This window comes from Grammomys surdaster, unplaced genomic scaffold (genome assembly GCF_004785775.1).
Source record: "Grammomys surdaster isolate TR1022 unplaced genomic scaffold, NIH_TR_1.0 223, whole genome shotgun sequence".
In the NCBI taxonomy this organism is placed as follows: Eukaryota; Metazoa; Chordata; class Mammalia; order Rodentia; family Muridae; genus Grammomys; species Grammomys surdaster.
Genome location: NW_021604668.1, coordinates 3,294,294 through 3,313,042, shown reverse-complemented (window position 1 = coordinate 3,313,042; position 18,749 = coordinate 3,294,294). Strand labels below are relative to the sequence as shown.

The 18,749-nt window shown below is 40.7% G+C and overlaps 1 protein-coding gene across 1 annotated transcript in view; it reads left to right on the top strand.

Moving 5' to 3' along the window:
- Ncapg2 (non-SMC condensin II complex subunit G2) overlaps positions 1 to 18,313 on the top strand; it is a 51,490-nt gene extending 33,177 nt beyond the window's left edge. The window contains exons 23-28 of the mRNA XM_028773199.1: positions 1,727 to 1,914; positions 3,349 to 3,489; positions 5,542 to 5,645; positions 8,465 to 8,565; positions 10,182 to 10,281; positions 16,383 to 18,313. Coding sequence (XP_028629032.1) covers positions 1,727 to 1,914; positions 3,349 to 3,489; positions 5,542 to 5,645; positions 8,465 to 8,565; positions 10,182 to 10,281; positions 16,383 to 16,434 — 686 coding nt within the window. The 3' untranslated portion in view covers positions 16,435 to 18,313. The remainder of the gene's footprint in view (positions 1 to 1,726; positions 1,915 to 3,348; positions 3,490 to 5,541; positions 5,646 to 8,464; positions 8,566 to 10,181; positions 10,282 to 16,382) is intronic.
- Positions 18,314 to 18,749: the final 436 nt, after the last annotated feature.

Here is an 18,749-nt window from a genome sequence, read left to right as displayed (position 1 = left end):
CCATCCTTCATTGAATTCTCTTTAGCACATTTAGATGAGTGAAGTTAGCCTTTGCAGTTAAGTGATGTGAGTGATAGAGCTTGGAATTGAAATAATGAAAATTCATCCATCACTTCATTCATCATTTAGGAATTGTTTTGCCTCAGGGCTGAATCTATTTTTAATTATATATACAATTTAGTATTGTAGAACTAACCAGATTTTGCTGCCCAGTTAGTCCATTTTATCATATCGTGGTTCCCAATCCCTTTACAACAGGTTAAGAGTTGGACCTGAGTCCAGCAGTTTAGGTAAAACCTAGAGTCTACTATGTTTTGAACTTTTTGCTCTGCTTGAAAGAGGCAAAATGAAGAAGCCCATTTTCAGAAATTAGTTATATGTCGTAGTTACTTTTCTATTGCTCTGATAAGACACTATGATCAGGGCAACTTGTAGAGTAGAGAATTTATTGGGGAAGTGAGTCCCTGACTTTCATGGCGGGGAGCATGGCAGCAGGTAGGCGAGCATGGAGCTGGAGTAATAGCAGAGAGATTACATCTTGAGACACAGCCATTAGTCAGAAAAAGAGCGCTCACTGGGAATGGCATAGGTTTTGAAACCTCAAAGCCTGTCCCAAGTAACATACCTCCTCCAACACAGTATCCCAGATTAGGATGTCTGGGTCTTGGTCAGCAGTATCCTGGCTTAAAGAATTCATCCCCTGTCCCATTGGTGGATGTTCCATAGACAAATGTATATAAGAAATGAGTTCTTCCACCCTCCTCTGAATGAGAGTAGTAGATCCTTGAAAGTTTCTGTTGTGGTTTAGTGATTTTATGCAGCTGCTTATTGATTCTGGCAGAGTCTTAGACCTAGAACGGATTCATAGAGAGCCTCTGGGGTGAAAAGTCTGTCTTTTTTTAGTAGGAAGGTTTGGGGTATAGTTGGTTATGGTCTCTGGCAGCTTGCTGGATTTTATCCTTCATATCTAGACCCATTCTCTGGGCGTCCTTGTGGTCACCTGGACAATAGGCTTTCTGTGAGTGACATCATTTCTTTGCTTTATTGCATGCTTGTTTTATTTTAATGTGTCTTGTACCATGAGTTCTGCCAGGAGGCTGCTGTCCAGTACCCAAAAGTTAAAGGTGAATCAGCACCTGAGCCATGTGTTAGGGTGGGACAGGGTGATATAGGGTGCCCTTGAAGTTTCCTGGGGCCAGACCACTGTCTCTGTTTGTGTAGCTTTTATCAGAAAGATTGATTAGAAAGGTGAATGGAGTAATAGTGTTATTAGGCTTATATACAGAATGAATTTTACCAGATCATGTACCCAGTGGGAGATAACTGGGGAAAAAAAAAAAAGGAAACCAGTTACTACCGAGTATCAGAAATTTCTGAGGTTATCAAATGATAGTGAGAGATGTGAAGTTGGAGTTGTCCTTTCTGGGTTTTTACTTAGGTGTTAATGTAAGAGAAAGTATATGTTTTATACATCATGTGCCATAGGAATCATACTGCTAGTTGTTCACATGCAGTGACCAGAGTTCTTAGTTTACTGACAGAGTCAGCTGTACTGTTGCTGCTGGGGAAGAAGTTCTTAGGTGTTGGGTTCTAGTTTGGATCAGTCTGATGAGGTGCTTGGTGCTGACTCAATAGTAATAGGTTCTTCCATTACTGCCTTATACATGTATTGAGTAATTTCAACTAAATCATGTGCTTAGGCGATTAATGTTTCTTTTCTTTTTAGTGAAGGGATTTTTTTATGTTTCATTACTACTTGGCATTCTGAAGGAGATAGCTGGGAACTCCATGATTCACGCAACAGATTCAGATGAAAAACTTACAGTGCTGTTTGACTTAGTCCAGGAAGTGTTTCAGAAGATGTTGGAATGTGTTGCCTGTATCTTCAAGAAGCAGCCTGAAGAAAGTCTGCTGGTATTGTGCTTAAATGGGCTGGGTTATTTGACTGGGGGGTTGGGGGGTTGGGGAGTGTTGTTGGTGGTAGGAGGGGTGGCTGGGTTAGATGTGTGGAGACTGTGGCTGTCCGCAGTGTCTCTCACTGTGCTGTCTGTTAAAGGCATTGAGTTAAAGCCCAGCATGCCTGCATTCTTTGGTGGCGTGCAGATCCACCTTCTATAGCTCAGTGATGGAGGTCCCAGACAGAATATACTTGGGAAGATGCTCATTTGAACAGAGACAGAGACAGTGACTGCCTGGGAGAGTGCTGACTCCCACCATTTGTTAATGTTGCCGTGGAGAAGCACCCTGAAGGGACCATGGCTTCCTGTAGATGGTGGAAAGCTCACAGACTGAGATGACTGAAGAGCCAGGTCCTAAAAATCAAAGGAACTAGACCTGTTCCTAAAAACAGGAAAAAGCCAGTTCCTGAATAAATTATGTTGTTAGCAGAGAGAGCCAGTTTTTTTCTATCAGTAAACTGTTCTTGTTTTAGTGAGAGGTTGTATATGAAGTTTATTCTAGCCTTAGCTGATGGAAATATGTGAATACCGCTGACACATTGTTTATGTGGTTTATGCCTGATCTTAATGTCGCTGACAAGTCTCCCACCATCCATTGAGTAGTGCATTCAGAATACACCGGCTGAGCTCATGGTTTTAATGTTGCCTTTCTTTCTGTCATCCTTCCCTCTTTACTATCAATATTATTTTATATTATTGGTTTGTTTTATTTTATTTTTTATTTTTTGGTTTTTCGAGACAGGGTTGCTCTGTGTAGCCCGGGCTGTCCTGGAACTCTGTAGAGCAGGCTGTCCTCGAACTCAGAAATCCGCCTGCCTCTGCCTCCCAAGTCCTGGGATTAAAGGCGTGCGCCCGGCCAGTTTGTTTTATTTTTGTTGTTGTTTTTGAGAGAGGTTCTTTCTTTGTGGAGCTCTAGCTGTCCTTGAACTCACTGTGGGGAGCAGGCTGGCCTTGTAATCACAGAAATCAACCTACCTCTGCCTCCCCAGGCATATGCCACCATGCCTGGCAGGCATTTTATTATTATTTTATTATTGTTATTATTTTTGGAGGCAGTGTCTTACTTTCTAGCTTAGGTTGGCCTGGAACTTGCAATGTAGCCCAGGCTGGCCTTAAACTCACCTCAGTCCTCCCACCTCAGCCTCCTGTTTTGCTTTTATACAGATGTGAGCCACCACGGCTGGTATACTTGTCTGTCTGTCTTTCTTCCTTTCTTCCTTTCTTCTTTCTTTCTTTCTTCCTTCCTTCCTTCCTTCCTCCCTCCCTCCCTCCCTCCCTCCCTCCCTCCCTCCCTCCTTCTCTCTCTGTCTCTCTCTCCTCTCTTTCTTTCTTTCTTTCTTTCTTTCTGATTTTTATCTCTACTGACAATGACTGATGTGGTTTCTTGTAGCTCTTTCATTCTGTTCACACCCCTCTTCATGAGTTCATCTCCATTATCCAGTCCTGGCATAAGGACACCGCAGTGCACCATGCTGTGCTCTCTACTCTGATTGCTGCACCTGTGGTTGAAATAAGTCACCAGCTGCAGAAGGTGAGGTATATCAATTCTGGAATTGCTGTTTCTCGACTGCTCTGCTTACAGGACTTGGTTAGGTGTTTCCAGATTTGGTGAGGATTGTCTTGCCAGTTCCTACACCTGGCCATTCAGCTAGTTGGTTGTCTAGAGCCATATGGCAACTATGAAGCATATGTTAAGGGTATTGTCACTCCTGACTGAGATGGATCTAGGCTCCATGATGTGGACATGTCTGTTGGTTCTCAGACATTTGCGTGAGTTGATAGAGATCAGGGATAGTTGGGCAAATAGTTCAGGACTGCTCTGCACTGTATTAATGTACAGTGGTTTATATCTCTGCATGTCTTTTTCTCTTTCCATTCCAACGTAGGAAACTTGAATATTATGTATGAGTGTTTTACCTACATGTGTATCACATGCATGCCTGGTGGTCACAGAGACCATAAAAGGATATCAGATACCCTACAGCTGGATTTACAGGTTGTTGTCAGTGCTTTTGGAGTTCTGGGAACTGAGCCTGGGTTCTTCTGTAAAAGCAATAAGCTCTCTTAGCAGCCAAGCTATCCCTCTAGCTACAGAAACTTGAAGTTTTGAAATCTGTTTTTCTAGCATAAGTTCAAGGTGAATGGAAGACTCTTATTTACACAGATTGAACTTGTTTGGTTAAAAATTGATCTGATCGGGGGACCATTTGAGCTAACATAGAAAGTGATACAGTACCATAGAGAGCATGCAGAATGGTCTTTTTCTTCTTAGGTAGGCTCCAAGATGTCCCACATACACATAGGTAGTGACTTGGAGGCGAGTGGGCTTACTCACTGAATGCATGTACTTGCAGATGGCCATGTACTGTGTGACCATGGGTATTCTGAGAAATGAAGATGCAAATTCTCATTGTGCCACCCTGAGTATGCTTACACAGATGCTAGCACAGTTGACATAATGCTCTAGGACATTGTCAGATACACTGTTACTTGCTGCCTCAGTGTCAGCATACAGCATGACCCAAGTGTAAATTATTTTATGTCTGAGTATTTGCCTGCATGTATGTGTGCATGCCAGGTACCTGTGGAGATCGAAAGGGGGCATCAGATTCCTAGGAATTTTAGATTTTACTTCTGACCCATCCTTATAGTTAAGGTGTTGTAAGTATCGTATAAATAATTTAAAAAACCCCACTCTGACAAGTGTCTTCATTTGGGAGGATGCTTATAGTCTATCTGATGTTAATAAAGCTACTGATGTGTTTGTTCTTTAAATTATTTTATTTTAATCAGTAGTACTTTCTCTCAGTGTATCATAAATGTATGTTCAACACTTAGGTTGGTGGCTGCTAAAACTTATAATTTAATGTAATGTGCCCAAGACAGCAAGGCTTAGGCAAAAGACAGGGAGGGAGCAATGAGGTGAGATGGACATGTTCACACTGCAGCAGTCATAGGAGAAAACAGACATAAGCCTCCTCTGGGAATGGCAATTACAAGTTACTTCAGGAACTGTTTCCATGAGGAAGGTACTCAGCAAAAGTGAATGACCTGTCAGCCTTCACATGGTTGGTAGTAGAGTGTTGTCCAGGGTGTGTCCTGTGAGGATCTGTCACATTAGTTACAAGAATGTTCTATCAAGCAAGTGGGCAGAGGCCAAGCATGCTGCTTCACATCGTGTAACTCACAGACAGGACAGTATATCCCTACCCTACCCATTGTACCACAGGGAGACTTTCGACCAAAGCACCAGCGTTCGGAGACAGAGAGATTCTAATCAGGGTTGGGAAGGAGAACTGGTTAAAGTGGCTTAGCATAAAGTATATTGTTTATGGAAGATGATACCAAGGTAAATAAAGGTCATTTGATAAAGGGCTTGCTAAGTGATATATCCTTTATTTCTGCTTCACTGAGTGAAATGTCCCTGGGTAAAATAATGCCATATTCATAACTAACTGTAGTGAATAAAGCTTGTTCTTTGAGTCTCTGGAATGCTTTTGTCAGGTAGAAGAAAACCTAGATGAGTGTGAACCAAGTTGTCATTCCAGGCCATTTATAATATACTGATCTGAAACATTTCTAGGTTTCTGATATAGAAGAGCTGACCTCCCCTCAATGTCTAGCTGACCTTCCTCCATTTTCAAGGTGTTTAGTGGGAGTAATAATGAAGTCTCCGGATGTGGTCAGGTAATTTTCTTGTCTCTCTGATCTTGGCACAGCGCTTTCTATAACTGTTCCCCATGCCTCGTGCTCTGTTACCTTTTACTCTCAGTTTTCAAAGGTATTTTTACCCCCTTGAGAACATATTCCATAGAATTTTTCTTCATCTTATGAGTGATGGAAAATGTTAACATTGAACTTTCATAAAGATGACCTTGACTTTCTATAAACTGTTATATTCATTTAAATAGTTTTAGCTATGTTTATTACAACTAAATTCTGGTAGAAGGGGAAAAATGTGTGTAAAAAATGTTTCTTGCTGGGTGGTGGTGGCACAGGTCTTTAATCCCTGCACTCGCAGCAAAGGCAGGTGGATCTCTGTGAGTTTGAGGCCAGTCAGGTCTCCAGAGCAGGTTCCAAGGACAGCCGAGCTACACTGAGAAAACCTATCTCAAAAAACAAACAAACAAAAAAACAAAACAAAAAACTTCTTACTGTGTGTTCTAGTTTGCTTCTTTGCTGCTTTGATAAAACACCAAAGTCAATTTGAGGAGGAAAGGATTTATTTAGCTTTCAGGTTATATAGTTTGTCATGGAGAAAAGACAAAACAGAAACTGAAAACAGAGATCGTTTAGGTGCACTGTTTACTGGCTTGTTCTCTGACTTGTTCAGCTTGCTTGCCCATGTAACTGAGGATCACCTGTCCAATGGTGGCACCTCCCACAGTGGGCTTGACCCTCCAACATCAATCTTAATCAAGAATATATACCATAGACATGCCCACAGGTCAGTCTGGTGGAGGTATTTTCTCAATTGAGGTTTTGTCTTTCCAGGTGATTCTAGTTTGTGCTAAGTTGACAAAAGCTAAGTAGCAAAATTCACCCATTGCCATTTTGACTTACATATCACTATTAAACCGTGAGCTTTCCTTTCTTGTTTATCCCGAAGATGTCATGTTAATATCACAATATAAAACATAGTATAACTTTAAAAGTACCAGTGTAACGTTAAAAGTCCCATGGTATTTAAAAAGTTCAATTAAAAAAAAAAAAAGAAAAAAGAAACTGGGCTTTCAAAGTAACATTTCTTTAACTGTGGGCTCCTGAAAAACAGAAAGTCAAGTTATATATTGTGTAATACAAGAGAGAAGAAGCAAGGCATAAAAACAGTAACACTTAAGCAAAACCAAAGACCATCAGTGCAGCTTCAAATTATTTGAAATTCACGTAAGATCTACTGGGCTCCGAAGTACTTGAGTACCCCACATATAGCTTGTCTAGTAGACTCAGGCTGGCACTTTGTAATACCTGCTGTTGTCCTGAATGGCTGTCCCAAGGACCTGGCCTCTTCAATATGTTGGAGTCTCCATTGATAAGGCTTTACATTCTGCAGTGGTTTTCTGGCCTCTCTGTGGGGACTCCAGCTTTGCCATATGGTGCCAAGCTTCAGCTGTTCTACATGACCCCTTCATGCCTACAAAACTAGTTCATGTGGGAAACTCTTACACATCAACATGTTTGGCTACCAGCTTGGGTTACAGTCTTGCTCCAACTCCTCCTCCCCTAAAAAGACCCCCAACTTCTGTGTGCTGACCCTGTGGAAGTAATTTCCAGATATCACCTCAGTGATGCTAGCACATCACATTAATCACAGCTGATTCTTCAGCTCCAGCTAGCCAGCATCATTTGTTTCAGTAACACAAAAGCTTTCATTTCCGTAGATTATTAATTTAAATTAAATCACATAAACAACCCTGTTAGAAATCATGCTTTCCTCTGAAATGTCATAAACAGGCCTCTGTTTGCATCTTTTTCAGCATCCCTATCTTCCCAGAACAGCTCAGTATGCTCTGAATGCTCAGTGGCCTCTCTAGTTAAAAGCTCCAAAATCCTTCCACAACCCTCCCTCAAAGCAATGCTCATGTCCATCACAGCAGTATTCCACCCTTTGGTGTCACTTATGCCCTAGGTTGCTTCTCTGTTACTCTGACAAAACATTGAACAAAACCAGTGTGGGAAGGAGGAGAGGGTTTATTTGGCTTATATATTCAGTTACATTCTATCATTGAAAGAAGCTGTGGCAGGAACTTGGAAGCAGGTATTAAAGTAGGGACCATGGAGAAACATTGCCTGCTAGCTTGCTGTCTCCAAGGCTGCTTCAGTTTGCTTTCTTATATAACCAGGACTGCCTACCCAGAGGGGGCTCCACCCACAGAGGTCTGGGTCCTTCCACATCAATCATTAATCAAGAAAATGTGCCCTAGACTTGCCCAGAAGCCAGACTGATGGAGGCAATTCTCAATTGAAGTTTCCTCTTCATGGGTGACTCGAATTTGTTTCAACATAACGAGAACTTAAACAGCACACTGTATTTTCAGAAGGCTGCAGCTGAAACACCAGGACAGTATCTGTTCAACATTCAGCTCTACCGTGGCTCCACAGCCCATTTATCCCTTGACTGAGATTCTAGGCACAGGGGACTGACAGTACCGAGGGGTTTGTTTTTCAGACTTTGAATGCATGTGGCACTCTATAGTGTAGATGCAGTCTGTGAAATTGTGTCATTTTGAGAGCTGTGGATTGCCTTTCAGTAGCATGCTAAATATCTCTTTTGTACAGTGTTTTTCAAAGGCTGTAGTTTTCCTCTTCTTTTTTTATGCACACCATATGGTTTTAACATTTCATCGGCAAGAACTGACATGTAATACACATAGGGGAAGACCTCAGGCAGTTTCCCATGCTACCTGAAAAGTGGTGGTTATGATGCTAGGTGAACCTCGTCCATGTTTATTTTTCTATAAAGTATTAGGATGTGGAATAATTTCAGATGTTTGCTGCTTTTATAGGTCATTTTTGGATGAACTAAAGGCATGTGTAACTTCTGGTGACATTGAAGGCATTGTGTGCCTCACAGCTGTTCTGCATATGATTTTGGTTATTAACAAAGGTTGGTTACGTTGTTTCTCCTTCATCTGGTGCAATACTGATAATGTCCTTGTTTGCTCTTAATGTTAGAGATGTTTGGGAATTTGGCCTCTGTTTCACCTCACCTCTGCCAGGATAAGTTTCTTACAGCCTTTTCAGCCTGTTCCCTAGTGCTGTCTAAGTACAGTATGGTCCACTGGGCCTCTCTCTGCATGAGCTTACCTGTTCTGCTCCTGTCTGCCTTTTACTTGAACTGTTGGGTGTACGTAACTGTCACTCTGTACTTCAGAACTGGATCCCTCTCTTCTTCCTTTTTCCCCATTTTACCGTTCTTCCTTATCTCCTTTCCTTCATTAACCTTTCCTCTCCCCCTTGCCTTCCGTAGGCTAGATGTGTGTTCTGTCACTGAGCTATGATACCTGCTCCCCTTTGAATTTTGAGATTGGGTCTGACTAACTTATCTAGGCTGGCCTTGAACTCACTTTAACTTAGGCAGGTCTTGAACTTTATGTTTTTCTGCCTTAGCCTTGCTAGTAGCTGAGATTACAGGTCTGGCCTACAAGGCCCAGTTCCAAATTGAATTGCTATTGATTTTGCCCAGTATTACTTATGTCTGAAAATCTGGGTGAACTTGGTAGCAGAGGTCTGCAGTCCCAGCTACTTAAGAAACTGACACAGGAAATTTGGGGCAACATTATTGAAATCCAGTCTCAAAAATAATTCTAAAATGTATTTTTTACAACAATGGACATGTTGGTATTATGGCTCTTGAATACTTAGCCATTAGAAGTAGTACTGGAAGAATAACTGGCAATACCTGTAATCTATCTGTCAGCCTCAGTGTGAAGCACCGTGGCATCTCATGGGCTGACTGTATTCAGGTTTCCATATTTTTGGTAAAGTTTTACTGATGTTAAAATGTCTTTCAACTCTAATACTTTACAGGTAAAGATATCTCGTATGCCATGAGCTGGGATGCCTGCCACATCTGGAAAGCTTTACAGTGGCTGAATGCCTTTCACCCATATGTCTGAGACAAGAATTGTTTCAGATTTGGAAGTTCATAGTAGCTTTTTTTTTTTCCCAATGCAAAATATACTGGTTGAAAATTCTTAAATTGGAATTTAAAAATCTGAAATACTTCAAAATCTGATATCTAAGTAGAACAAAAAGTCTTGAATTTTCAGATGTTGCAGATTGCATATTTTGAAATTAGGGTGTTCAGTCTATTATGTTTTCTTAATAGTTTGTTAGATCCAGCCAGATTGGGCACCAAAGAAGCTTGTCTGAGAGGCTCCCCCTGATTGAGACGCACAGAGCACTTGTGTTCTGAGGAGCAAAGGGCCTGTCATGAGGAGGTGTAAACATGGATATTGGGTGCTGAGCACCCGTCAGTTATATAAACAGTGGGTGAATGTGATTTGTGCTGGTTTTCACTCCTTTCCGGTAACTGCATTATCACTCATAGCAGATGTACTCTCATAGCATCTCTGTGGAAGGCATAATTATCTTGCGGTCAGCCAGGGTTAACTTGTAAAACAAACAAAAAACCAAAGAGCTGATCCCATGTGCATAGCCAAGTGTATGTATGGTCCTGATGCTGAGATCTCTTACGTTTTCAATGCATTCTTCTTACAGGTAAACACGTAAGTGCAAAGGCTAAGGAGGTTGCAGCAACTGTGAACAGAAAGCTGAAGACCTTCATGGAGATCACTTTGGAAGAGGATAGCCTTGAAAGGTAAATATGAGACTTACTCCAGCTGAAAACTAGCTATGCTTGGGATTGCTCTTTTATTTGGTTCATTGGAGCCAGGTGATGAGAAGCTGGGTATAGGATGCAGATTATAGTAGTTTGAATGAGTATGCCCCCCATAGTTCATGTGTTTGAATGCTTGGTGGGTGCCCACTTGGTAGAACTGTTTAGAAAGAATTAAGAGGTGTGGCCTTGTTGGGGGAGGTGTGCCACTGTCTGTGGATTTTGAGGTTCTAGGCCATTTACAGTCTGGTCCCTCTGCTTGAGCTTGTGGGTCAGATGTAAGCTCTCAGCTTCTGCTCCAGGGCCATGCCTGCTGCCCTTAGTTCCTGCCATTATAGACTCTGATTCTCTAGAACTAGGAGCCCCCAAATTAAAAGCTTTCTTTTATAGTTGCCTTGGTCATGGTATTTTCTTGAGGCAATAGAATGGTGACTTAGACAGATGTTTCTGTTTGGGGTACTAATGCTTTTCAGAAACAAAAGAAAACAAGTATTTGTAAAATTTTGCTATAGAAAAAAGACCATTTACTTCAACTCATGATTTTCAAGTGAGACATTGTTTTGGGTGTTTTGCTTTATTTAAAAATGACAAGTATTTTCCAGGTATAAATGCAGGTCCATCTGGGAGTGTCAAGGTTTGTTCCTAGCCCTTGGTGATATTGTGGGGTGCCCACCAGAGAAGACCACTCAGATACAGTTTTATAGCCAATAGCTAGCTTTATTCTAGCTAACTGGGACTATATTCATTTATTTTGGACCCGGGTGTAAAAGCTAAACATTTAGAGTAAGGGGTTTTTAAAGGCAAAAACCACATCCTGGTATCTCCCTCTACAGCTTCAGGGGGAGCTCATTGCTGCACAAACAAGAAGTTTGACAGACCCTAAGTGAGTTAGTTGGAACATCTTGACCTTGGGTTCCTAGAATACAGTTGAGTAATTTGTCTTCAGTGTCTTTGGTGCCTCAAGATTTGTTATTATATAAGTCTTTCACTTCCTTAGATTTATTCCAAAGTTTTTTTGGTTTGTTATGTTATGATTTTTAGGCTATTGTGAATAGATTTGTTTTCAATTTTTTTCTTGATATGCTTGTAGTTGATATATGGGAAGGCTAATGATTTTTGTGTATCTATCTGTGTCCCACTACTATGCAGAATATATTTATTAGCTGTAAGAGTTTTATGGTATGCTTTTTAGGATCTTTTATATAGAGAACCATATCACCTACAAAAATAGATATTTTGACTTCTTTTTTTCCTTGTTGGTACCCCCTCTATCTTATTTGTCTTATTGCTCTAGCTAAGACTTCAAGCACTGTACTCAACAGGAACGGAGAGTAAACATCTGCCTCGTTTCTGATTTTAGTAGAAGCGTTTTGAATTTCCCTGCATTTAGTGTAATGTTGTCTGTGGGCTTTTTGAAAATTGCATTTATTTAATTTAGATATGCCCCTCTCTGCCCCATATCCCTAGATTCTTCAGGACTTTTTATCATGAATGGATCTTGGATTTTGTTAAATATCTTTTCTGTATTCAATGAAATGGTCATATGATTGAGTTTATTTATGTGGTGGATTGAATTGACTGATTTGTATATGTTGACTTGTTCCTGCATCTCCAGCATGATGCTGACTTGATCATGATTAGTAATCTTTTTGACGTGTTTTTGAATTAAATTCGTAAATATTTTATTGAGAAGTTTTGCATCCATATTTATCAGAGTGATTGACTTGTACTTTTTCTTTTTGTTGGATCTTTGTCTGGTTTTGGTATCAGGGTAATACTGTCTCCATAAAATGAATTTATTTTCTTTATCTTGATTTAATTTTAGTAGGTCATGTATATGTTGCAGTTTATCCATTTCTTTTAGATGTTCTAAGTTTAATTAAATATAGGCTTTTAAAATATGTCTTTAATGTTCTCTTGAATTTTCTTGGTTTCTGCTGTAATGCTTCCCTTTTCATCTGGTTATGTTAATTTGGATCCTTTTTCTCTGTTTTGGTTAGTTTGGCTAAAGTTAATCTTATTACTCTTTTGAAAGAACCAACTCATTTTATTGTTTTGTCTGTTTTTCCTCCTTCCTCCTCCTCTTTTTGTTTTGTTTTGTTTTGTTTTGTTTTGTTTTGTTTGTTTGTCTTTTAAAGCTAGGTTTCAGTCTGTAGTTCTGGTTGGCCTGGAACTCACTGTGTAGACCATTTTGGTGTTGAATTCAGCGATTCACCTGCTTCTGTTTCTCAAAGTGCTGAAATTAAAGCTGTGTACCTCTTTAGGCCTGACTTTTAATACTGTCTTTGACCCATTGTTCTTGTTTTTCCAAGGCCTTCAGGTGCCACTTTAATTTATTAGTGCGAAATCAAATCTCTCTGTCACACTCTCTCCCATCCTCTCCCCCTTCTCTCCTTTCTTCTCTCCCTCTCTCCCTCTTTCTTCTCCCTCTCCCATTTCTCTCTCCTCTCATTCATAGGTCTTAGTGTGATACAACTTTCCTCTTAGGACTGCCTTCATTGTGTTCTATAGATTTGATATGTTGTTTTTTATTTTCATTCGGTTCTAGTACTTTTAATCTTCCTTGGTTTCTCCCTTGACCCAGTTTTCAGTCAGTAATGTATTTAGCATCGACAAGTTCATGTACTCTCTGTAGTTTCTATAGCTGTTGATATCCAGCTTTATTTCTTTGTGATCACAGAATACAAGATGTTCTCTTCATTTTCCCAAATTTGTTGAGATTTGCTTTGCATCCTAATACGTGGTCAGTTTTAGAGAAAGTTCTATGGGCTGCTGAAAAGAAAGTGCATTTTTTAGTGATTAGGTAAAATATTCTGTAAATGACTAGACTGTTAAATCTATTTGATTTAAGATGTCGGTGTGTGTGGTAGTGCAGGCCTTTAATCCTAGCTCTCAGGATGCACGAGCAGGTGGATCTCCGATTCTGAGATTAGGCTGGTGTACATAGTGAGTTCTAGGACACCCAGGACTATATATAGAGAGACCATGTAGAGAGTTCAAAAACAAGACAAAAAACAAACAAACAAACAAACAAGAAACTTTAACAACAACAACAAACCAATTGGGCATTGAAGTCACCCACTAATATTGTACTGGGATCAATCTGTGGTTTTAAATACAGCAGTGCTGCTGCTTCTTCTGCTGCTTCTGCTCCTGCTGCTGCTGCTGCTGCTGCTTCTGCTGCTTCTCCTTCTCCTCTTCCTCCTCCTTCTTCCTTCTTCTTTCCTCTTCTTTATCTTTCTTTTTTCTTCCTCTTCCTCCTTTCTTCTCTTTAATGAAAGTTGATGCTCCTATGTTTAGCATATATTTATAATTGTATCCTCTCGGTACCTTTTTCCTTTAATGAATGTGAAATATCCTTTCCTTCCTGTTCTTTCTGATTAGTTTTGTCTGAAGCATATTTTGACTGGTATTAGAGTAGCTCCTCCTGCTTGTTTGTTTCATTTGCTTGGAATACCTTTTTCAAGCCTTTAATTCTAAAGTGGTGTCCATCATTGATGCTGAAGTGTTTTTCTTAGAGGTAGCAAAAAGATGAATCTTACTCTCTAATCTGTTAATCTGTATCTATTTAGTTGAGTTTCTATACAAAGTTCTTAGAGTTTTGTTCATCATTATATCAACTTGTCAGGTTGTGGATCAGGTGAATACTGTTTGGTATTCAGTCTTGAGGCCACTCTGTGTTGATGTGTGAATGGAGTATGAGAAGTGGTCCTGGCTTACCTTGGTGTAGGTATACCTTCTGTACCTAGGAGTAAACCTCTGTGGGTTTAGACTCTTGCAGCTGATCTTCAGAACTCTGTGGGTTCTTGAATTGGTTCTTTGATTAGCAGGCTCTGGGGCCACAGTGGTAGTTTTGGCAGTGCTCTCAGGGGCAGAGTGCAGGACTTTATACTGTGCTAAGATAGGTGGTCTGGAGGCCAGTCTTGAGGGACTTATCTCTGGTCAGGGGCACAGAACTCTATATGATCCCAGGGCATCTGTGTCAATAGGGTGGCTGATTGGCTCTGGGCATCATTACCTCAAATTCTGGTCAGATTTCTCACTGTACCAGATGAGTGGTTTGGCCGATAGTTATGTGGACAAGTGGAATGGATTTGGAAGACCTACCTGAATTCTTGTTCAGTTTCCACATGGTACTGCGTGTCATGTTTGGTATGAGGGCTTGAAAGGCAAGTAGGCAGACAGAATGGAATGTGTGTTTAGAGTGTTAGTCATGGGCTGGAGAGATGGCGCCATGGTTGTATCCATCTTGGTTCTTTAAAGAGACAGAATAGATGAATGTATATTAGAAAGGGGTCATTAGACTGGCTTACAGGATGTGGTCTTAGTAATCCTGCAATGGCTGTCTCACTAGTAGCTTACTCCACAAGGCTGGATGACTCAGGAGAACCAATCTGGTGCTGGCATCTTGGAAGATTCCTAGACAGCAGCTGCTCTTTCGTCTGTGTTGGAATCCTAAAGAAGTGGGATTGAATACTGGCAGCCACAGTATAGATGAAATTATCGTTAAGAGTGAGGGCATGCAACTGAAAAACAAAGTCTACTTCTTCCATGTTCTTTTGTGTAGGCTGTCTCCAGAAGGTGTGACCTCCCATTTAGGTGGATCTTCCTACTTCAAGTAATCTGACTAAGCAGCTTGGGTTTTAGATCATTCTAGTTTGTAGTCAAGTTGAAAACCAATAGCCATCTCAGCAATGAAGAGCACTGGTTGTTCTTTCAGGGGCCTGACATTGATTGCCATCACCCACATGGCCCCTTACAACTGCCTGTAATTCCAGTCCCAAGGAATCCAACACCCTCATCTGGGCTCTGCAAGTACTACATGCATGTTATACACATGCGTGCTATGCTAGAAATGTGTGCAGCCAAAACACCCATACACATGAAATTAAAAATTAAGGGGAAAAGGATCTTCAGTTCAGATTGTAATCATGTCGATTGTTTTCTTAGTTGAAGGGATCGTTGTATATTTTGAGTACTGCCTTTTTATTATATATGTTTTATAAATACTTTCATCTATTTGGTGGTTTATGTCTTTATTCTCTTGTTTGACATCAGTATCTCCCAACCCCTACTCCCAGTTGACCTTAGGTCCATATTGGAAGGACAGAAAATTTTAGTTTTAACACAATCTAACCTGAGTTTTGATGTTGTATTTAGAAAATTATCTACATGCTTAAGTGTCAGAACATGGTCCAAGAATGGAGTCATGTGAGAATTCTGAGTGCTTGTGAGAAAACTCCCAAGAAAACCAAAACAAGAGTCTTATGACTTCAGTTTCTTTTAGTTGTTTGTGAAATGTGTTTTTGTGCTTCTCCCAAGTATTAGCAGATAGGAGTGAGTTTACTTCACATTACTCAATATCACTTACTAATGTTATTCAATTAAATGTTTAAACTATCCTTTATATGCCTCCGTGGAAAAACATGTTCTTGCCACATGTGACTTGTCCTTGTAATTATATACAGCAATGGACTGTCACAGAGCCTCACCCTTTGTAAATGGGTGTTAAATCTGCATTGGCACCCTGCAGTAATTTCTGTAGGAGCTGTCCAACCATTTTTCTTAAATTTGAGTGGACCCCTGAAAGAGAGGGGAGAGGCCGCCTCAGTGTTCTCATCACTGGGCCTGGGCGTTCAGGCAGTCCTCCCGCAGCTGGAGGCAGAGAAGCGGTAGCCATAGTAGCTGAGTATGATGGTGAAGGTGGATGATGCTTTTCATTTTCCTTGTCTTCTCATATGCAGTAAAGAGTAAGGACTGAACGCTGGGCAGGACAAGCCCAGCATGTGCTTCTGTGAGCTATGGAGCTAATGAGTAGAGTTCAGGAAAGGGTAGTACTAAGAAAAGTACTCTCCAGCCGGAAGCTGCCAGGTGAGCAGGTGTTACTCGCTTGTGCCTGGGTGTGATTACCAGGTCCCAGGGTATGGGCTCTGTAATAGGTGCTGAGCCTATTCACCTTCACCACTGTGAAATTGTTGTGCTCTGTGTAGGGCACAGGCTGCTTTCAACTGTCTGCTGCAGACCGTGTCTAAACTCAGCTCATTTGAGGAGAACTGAATCTGTGTCTTGTCTTTTTCTTTCAGATTCCTGTATGAGTTATCAATGCGAACTCTGGGACAATTTCTGAATTCATGACAAAACCACCATCTCTGGGTGTGTAGAAATAGAGAAAGACTCATGAAAGTGAAATGTATGTATATCTTCCTTGCTTTTTTTTTTTTTCCATCAGACTAAGCCTGGAGGCCTGAGTCTGTAAGGCCCACAGCCAGGTCTGTTGGTACCCAAAGATGGAGACCAGTACATACAGCACTGGTGTTCTACCATACACAGTGTGCCTTTAACCAACTGGCAGAGATGGAGAGTGCTAAAAATCATGTGAGCAAAAGACTGGCAAGCACCTCACTACTCTTCCCCAGAAGACCTGGCAAAGCTTATGGAAACTGTGGCATGGGCAACTCTTATATTCCTTGGCCATGACTTACCCATTATTTATTATTTGTTATGAAATTCTCCTGGAGCAGATTTCTCTTTGGCCTTTCAGCAGGGATATCATTAGCCCACACAGGACCTTTCTTCAAATGGTGAAAAGAATCACTTCATCAAAGTATTTCACTGCCATCTGTTGTACAGTTGTAATAAATACACAGAATATATAGCACTGATAAGAAGTATCTGCGTACTCCATTGCACTTGGGCTCAGCTCAACTCTTAAATCTGAGCTATAACTTACATTTTAGCCCTACTCTAAAGGCAGCAGCCTCCTTCTACAAAAGGCATTCAGATCCGAGAAGACTCCTCGTTTGCGTGTCACTGTGTACCATGCACAGTCAGGGACAGAGCAGACATTAAGAATAAACAAAAACAAAACAAAAAACCCAAAACCCTACCAAAGTGGAAGTGAATTGAGGAAAGCCTGGGTTAGGAGCGAGTTGCCACCTAGAAATGATTGACGTATCTCATGCTACAGTGAAGTGTTGCTCAGTGAATGCATGAGCCCAGTTGCCTCTGTTTTCCCTTTGTAGGTTGCTGGCAGAGGAACAGGCCATTTTCTGCATTGATTATTGAAAAGTAAGCAGAGAACTCAAGAGTTATAGGAGTGCCCTGGTCCTGTATAAATGATATGAAAGAGAAAAAGGATCTTGTTAAAAAAATGACATAATATGCAACCATGCCTAGGCAATAACAACAAGTTCATGTCCTTTGTCTAAAAATGCTAGAAGCCATGGCACCAGCACCATGGTAGAAGAATCTTCTGAGCCTCAGGGCAATACTAGGCTTCTTCTATAATACTTCTGTAACCTATGTTACCCCCTCAGTACCCTTTCCCCAGCAAAGACTTTGGCAAGTAGGGTAGAGAGCTCAGGGATGACTGACTGCACTGGTGATGGAGGAGGGCCTCAGCAGGTGGGAAAGGAAAGGTAGCCAGATAAGGTTGAGGATTTGACATCACACAGGATTAGACAGTTGAAGAAGTTGAACCAGTTTGTCTTGCAGACATCTATAAAGACAAATGCAACAAGGATATTCGGGAAGTTGGCAAACTAACAGGACTTGACTTTTAATGATATACCTCTGGATGTAATATGCTGCTGAGAGGATCATTAGCATAGTGAGAAGAATTTACATTATGACATAGCATGACTTGCAATTTACTGAAGACCAATAATAGTAACTAAACTGTTAGTTGCACTTTTGACATCATGACCAGATCATCAGTGAGGGACAGATTCTCCAGGAAGTTGGCTTTGTGATTACTGAGACAAGAAGAACAGCTACCACAAGAACACAGAACCTTCAGTGTGATGTGCTTCAGAGAAGACTCCATAGACACACATACACAGAAGACCTGACTATTGACCAAATTACAGGGTTGGCTTTTTGTTTTTGCTTGTAGCCAAGTAAACAAGAAGCCACTGGGTACCCTCCAATGCTTCGGACTTTTAAAAATAATCGTAATTGGATTGTTTTAGTTCTCTTATTTTTGTGAGGTGGTTGGTTGTATTGAAGAAAGAAGGAAGACATAGTTAAGATATCTGGTTCCCGAAAGTTAGATGTCAGATGATTTCAAAATTATAGCTAAAGTTTTTAAATGCTCTGCTTTTCCCTTGATGGGTGAAGCCTACAATATTGTTCATTTTAATAGACAAAAAGGAACATCAGCAATATCTTGTTTAATTTATCGACTAACTTGAGTGTATTTGTGGTCTGAGGTTTCCAAGACTGTTGAATGCTAATCCCTAGACGTTGCCTTTACCTTCATTCTGAACACTCTCATGAATTGAGTTGGACCATTGTTACCTTTGTAAGAAATACTAAGATTAGATTTTAAAAGCAAATTTTCCTGTGTACTTGCTTATGGATGGTACAGTTTACATAGGTAGTGTTATTCCTTGGTCAAAACATTTCAGTTAAATATTAAGAATGGATTGGAATTGTTAGGCTTATTTTTC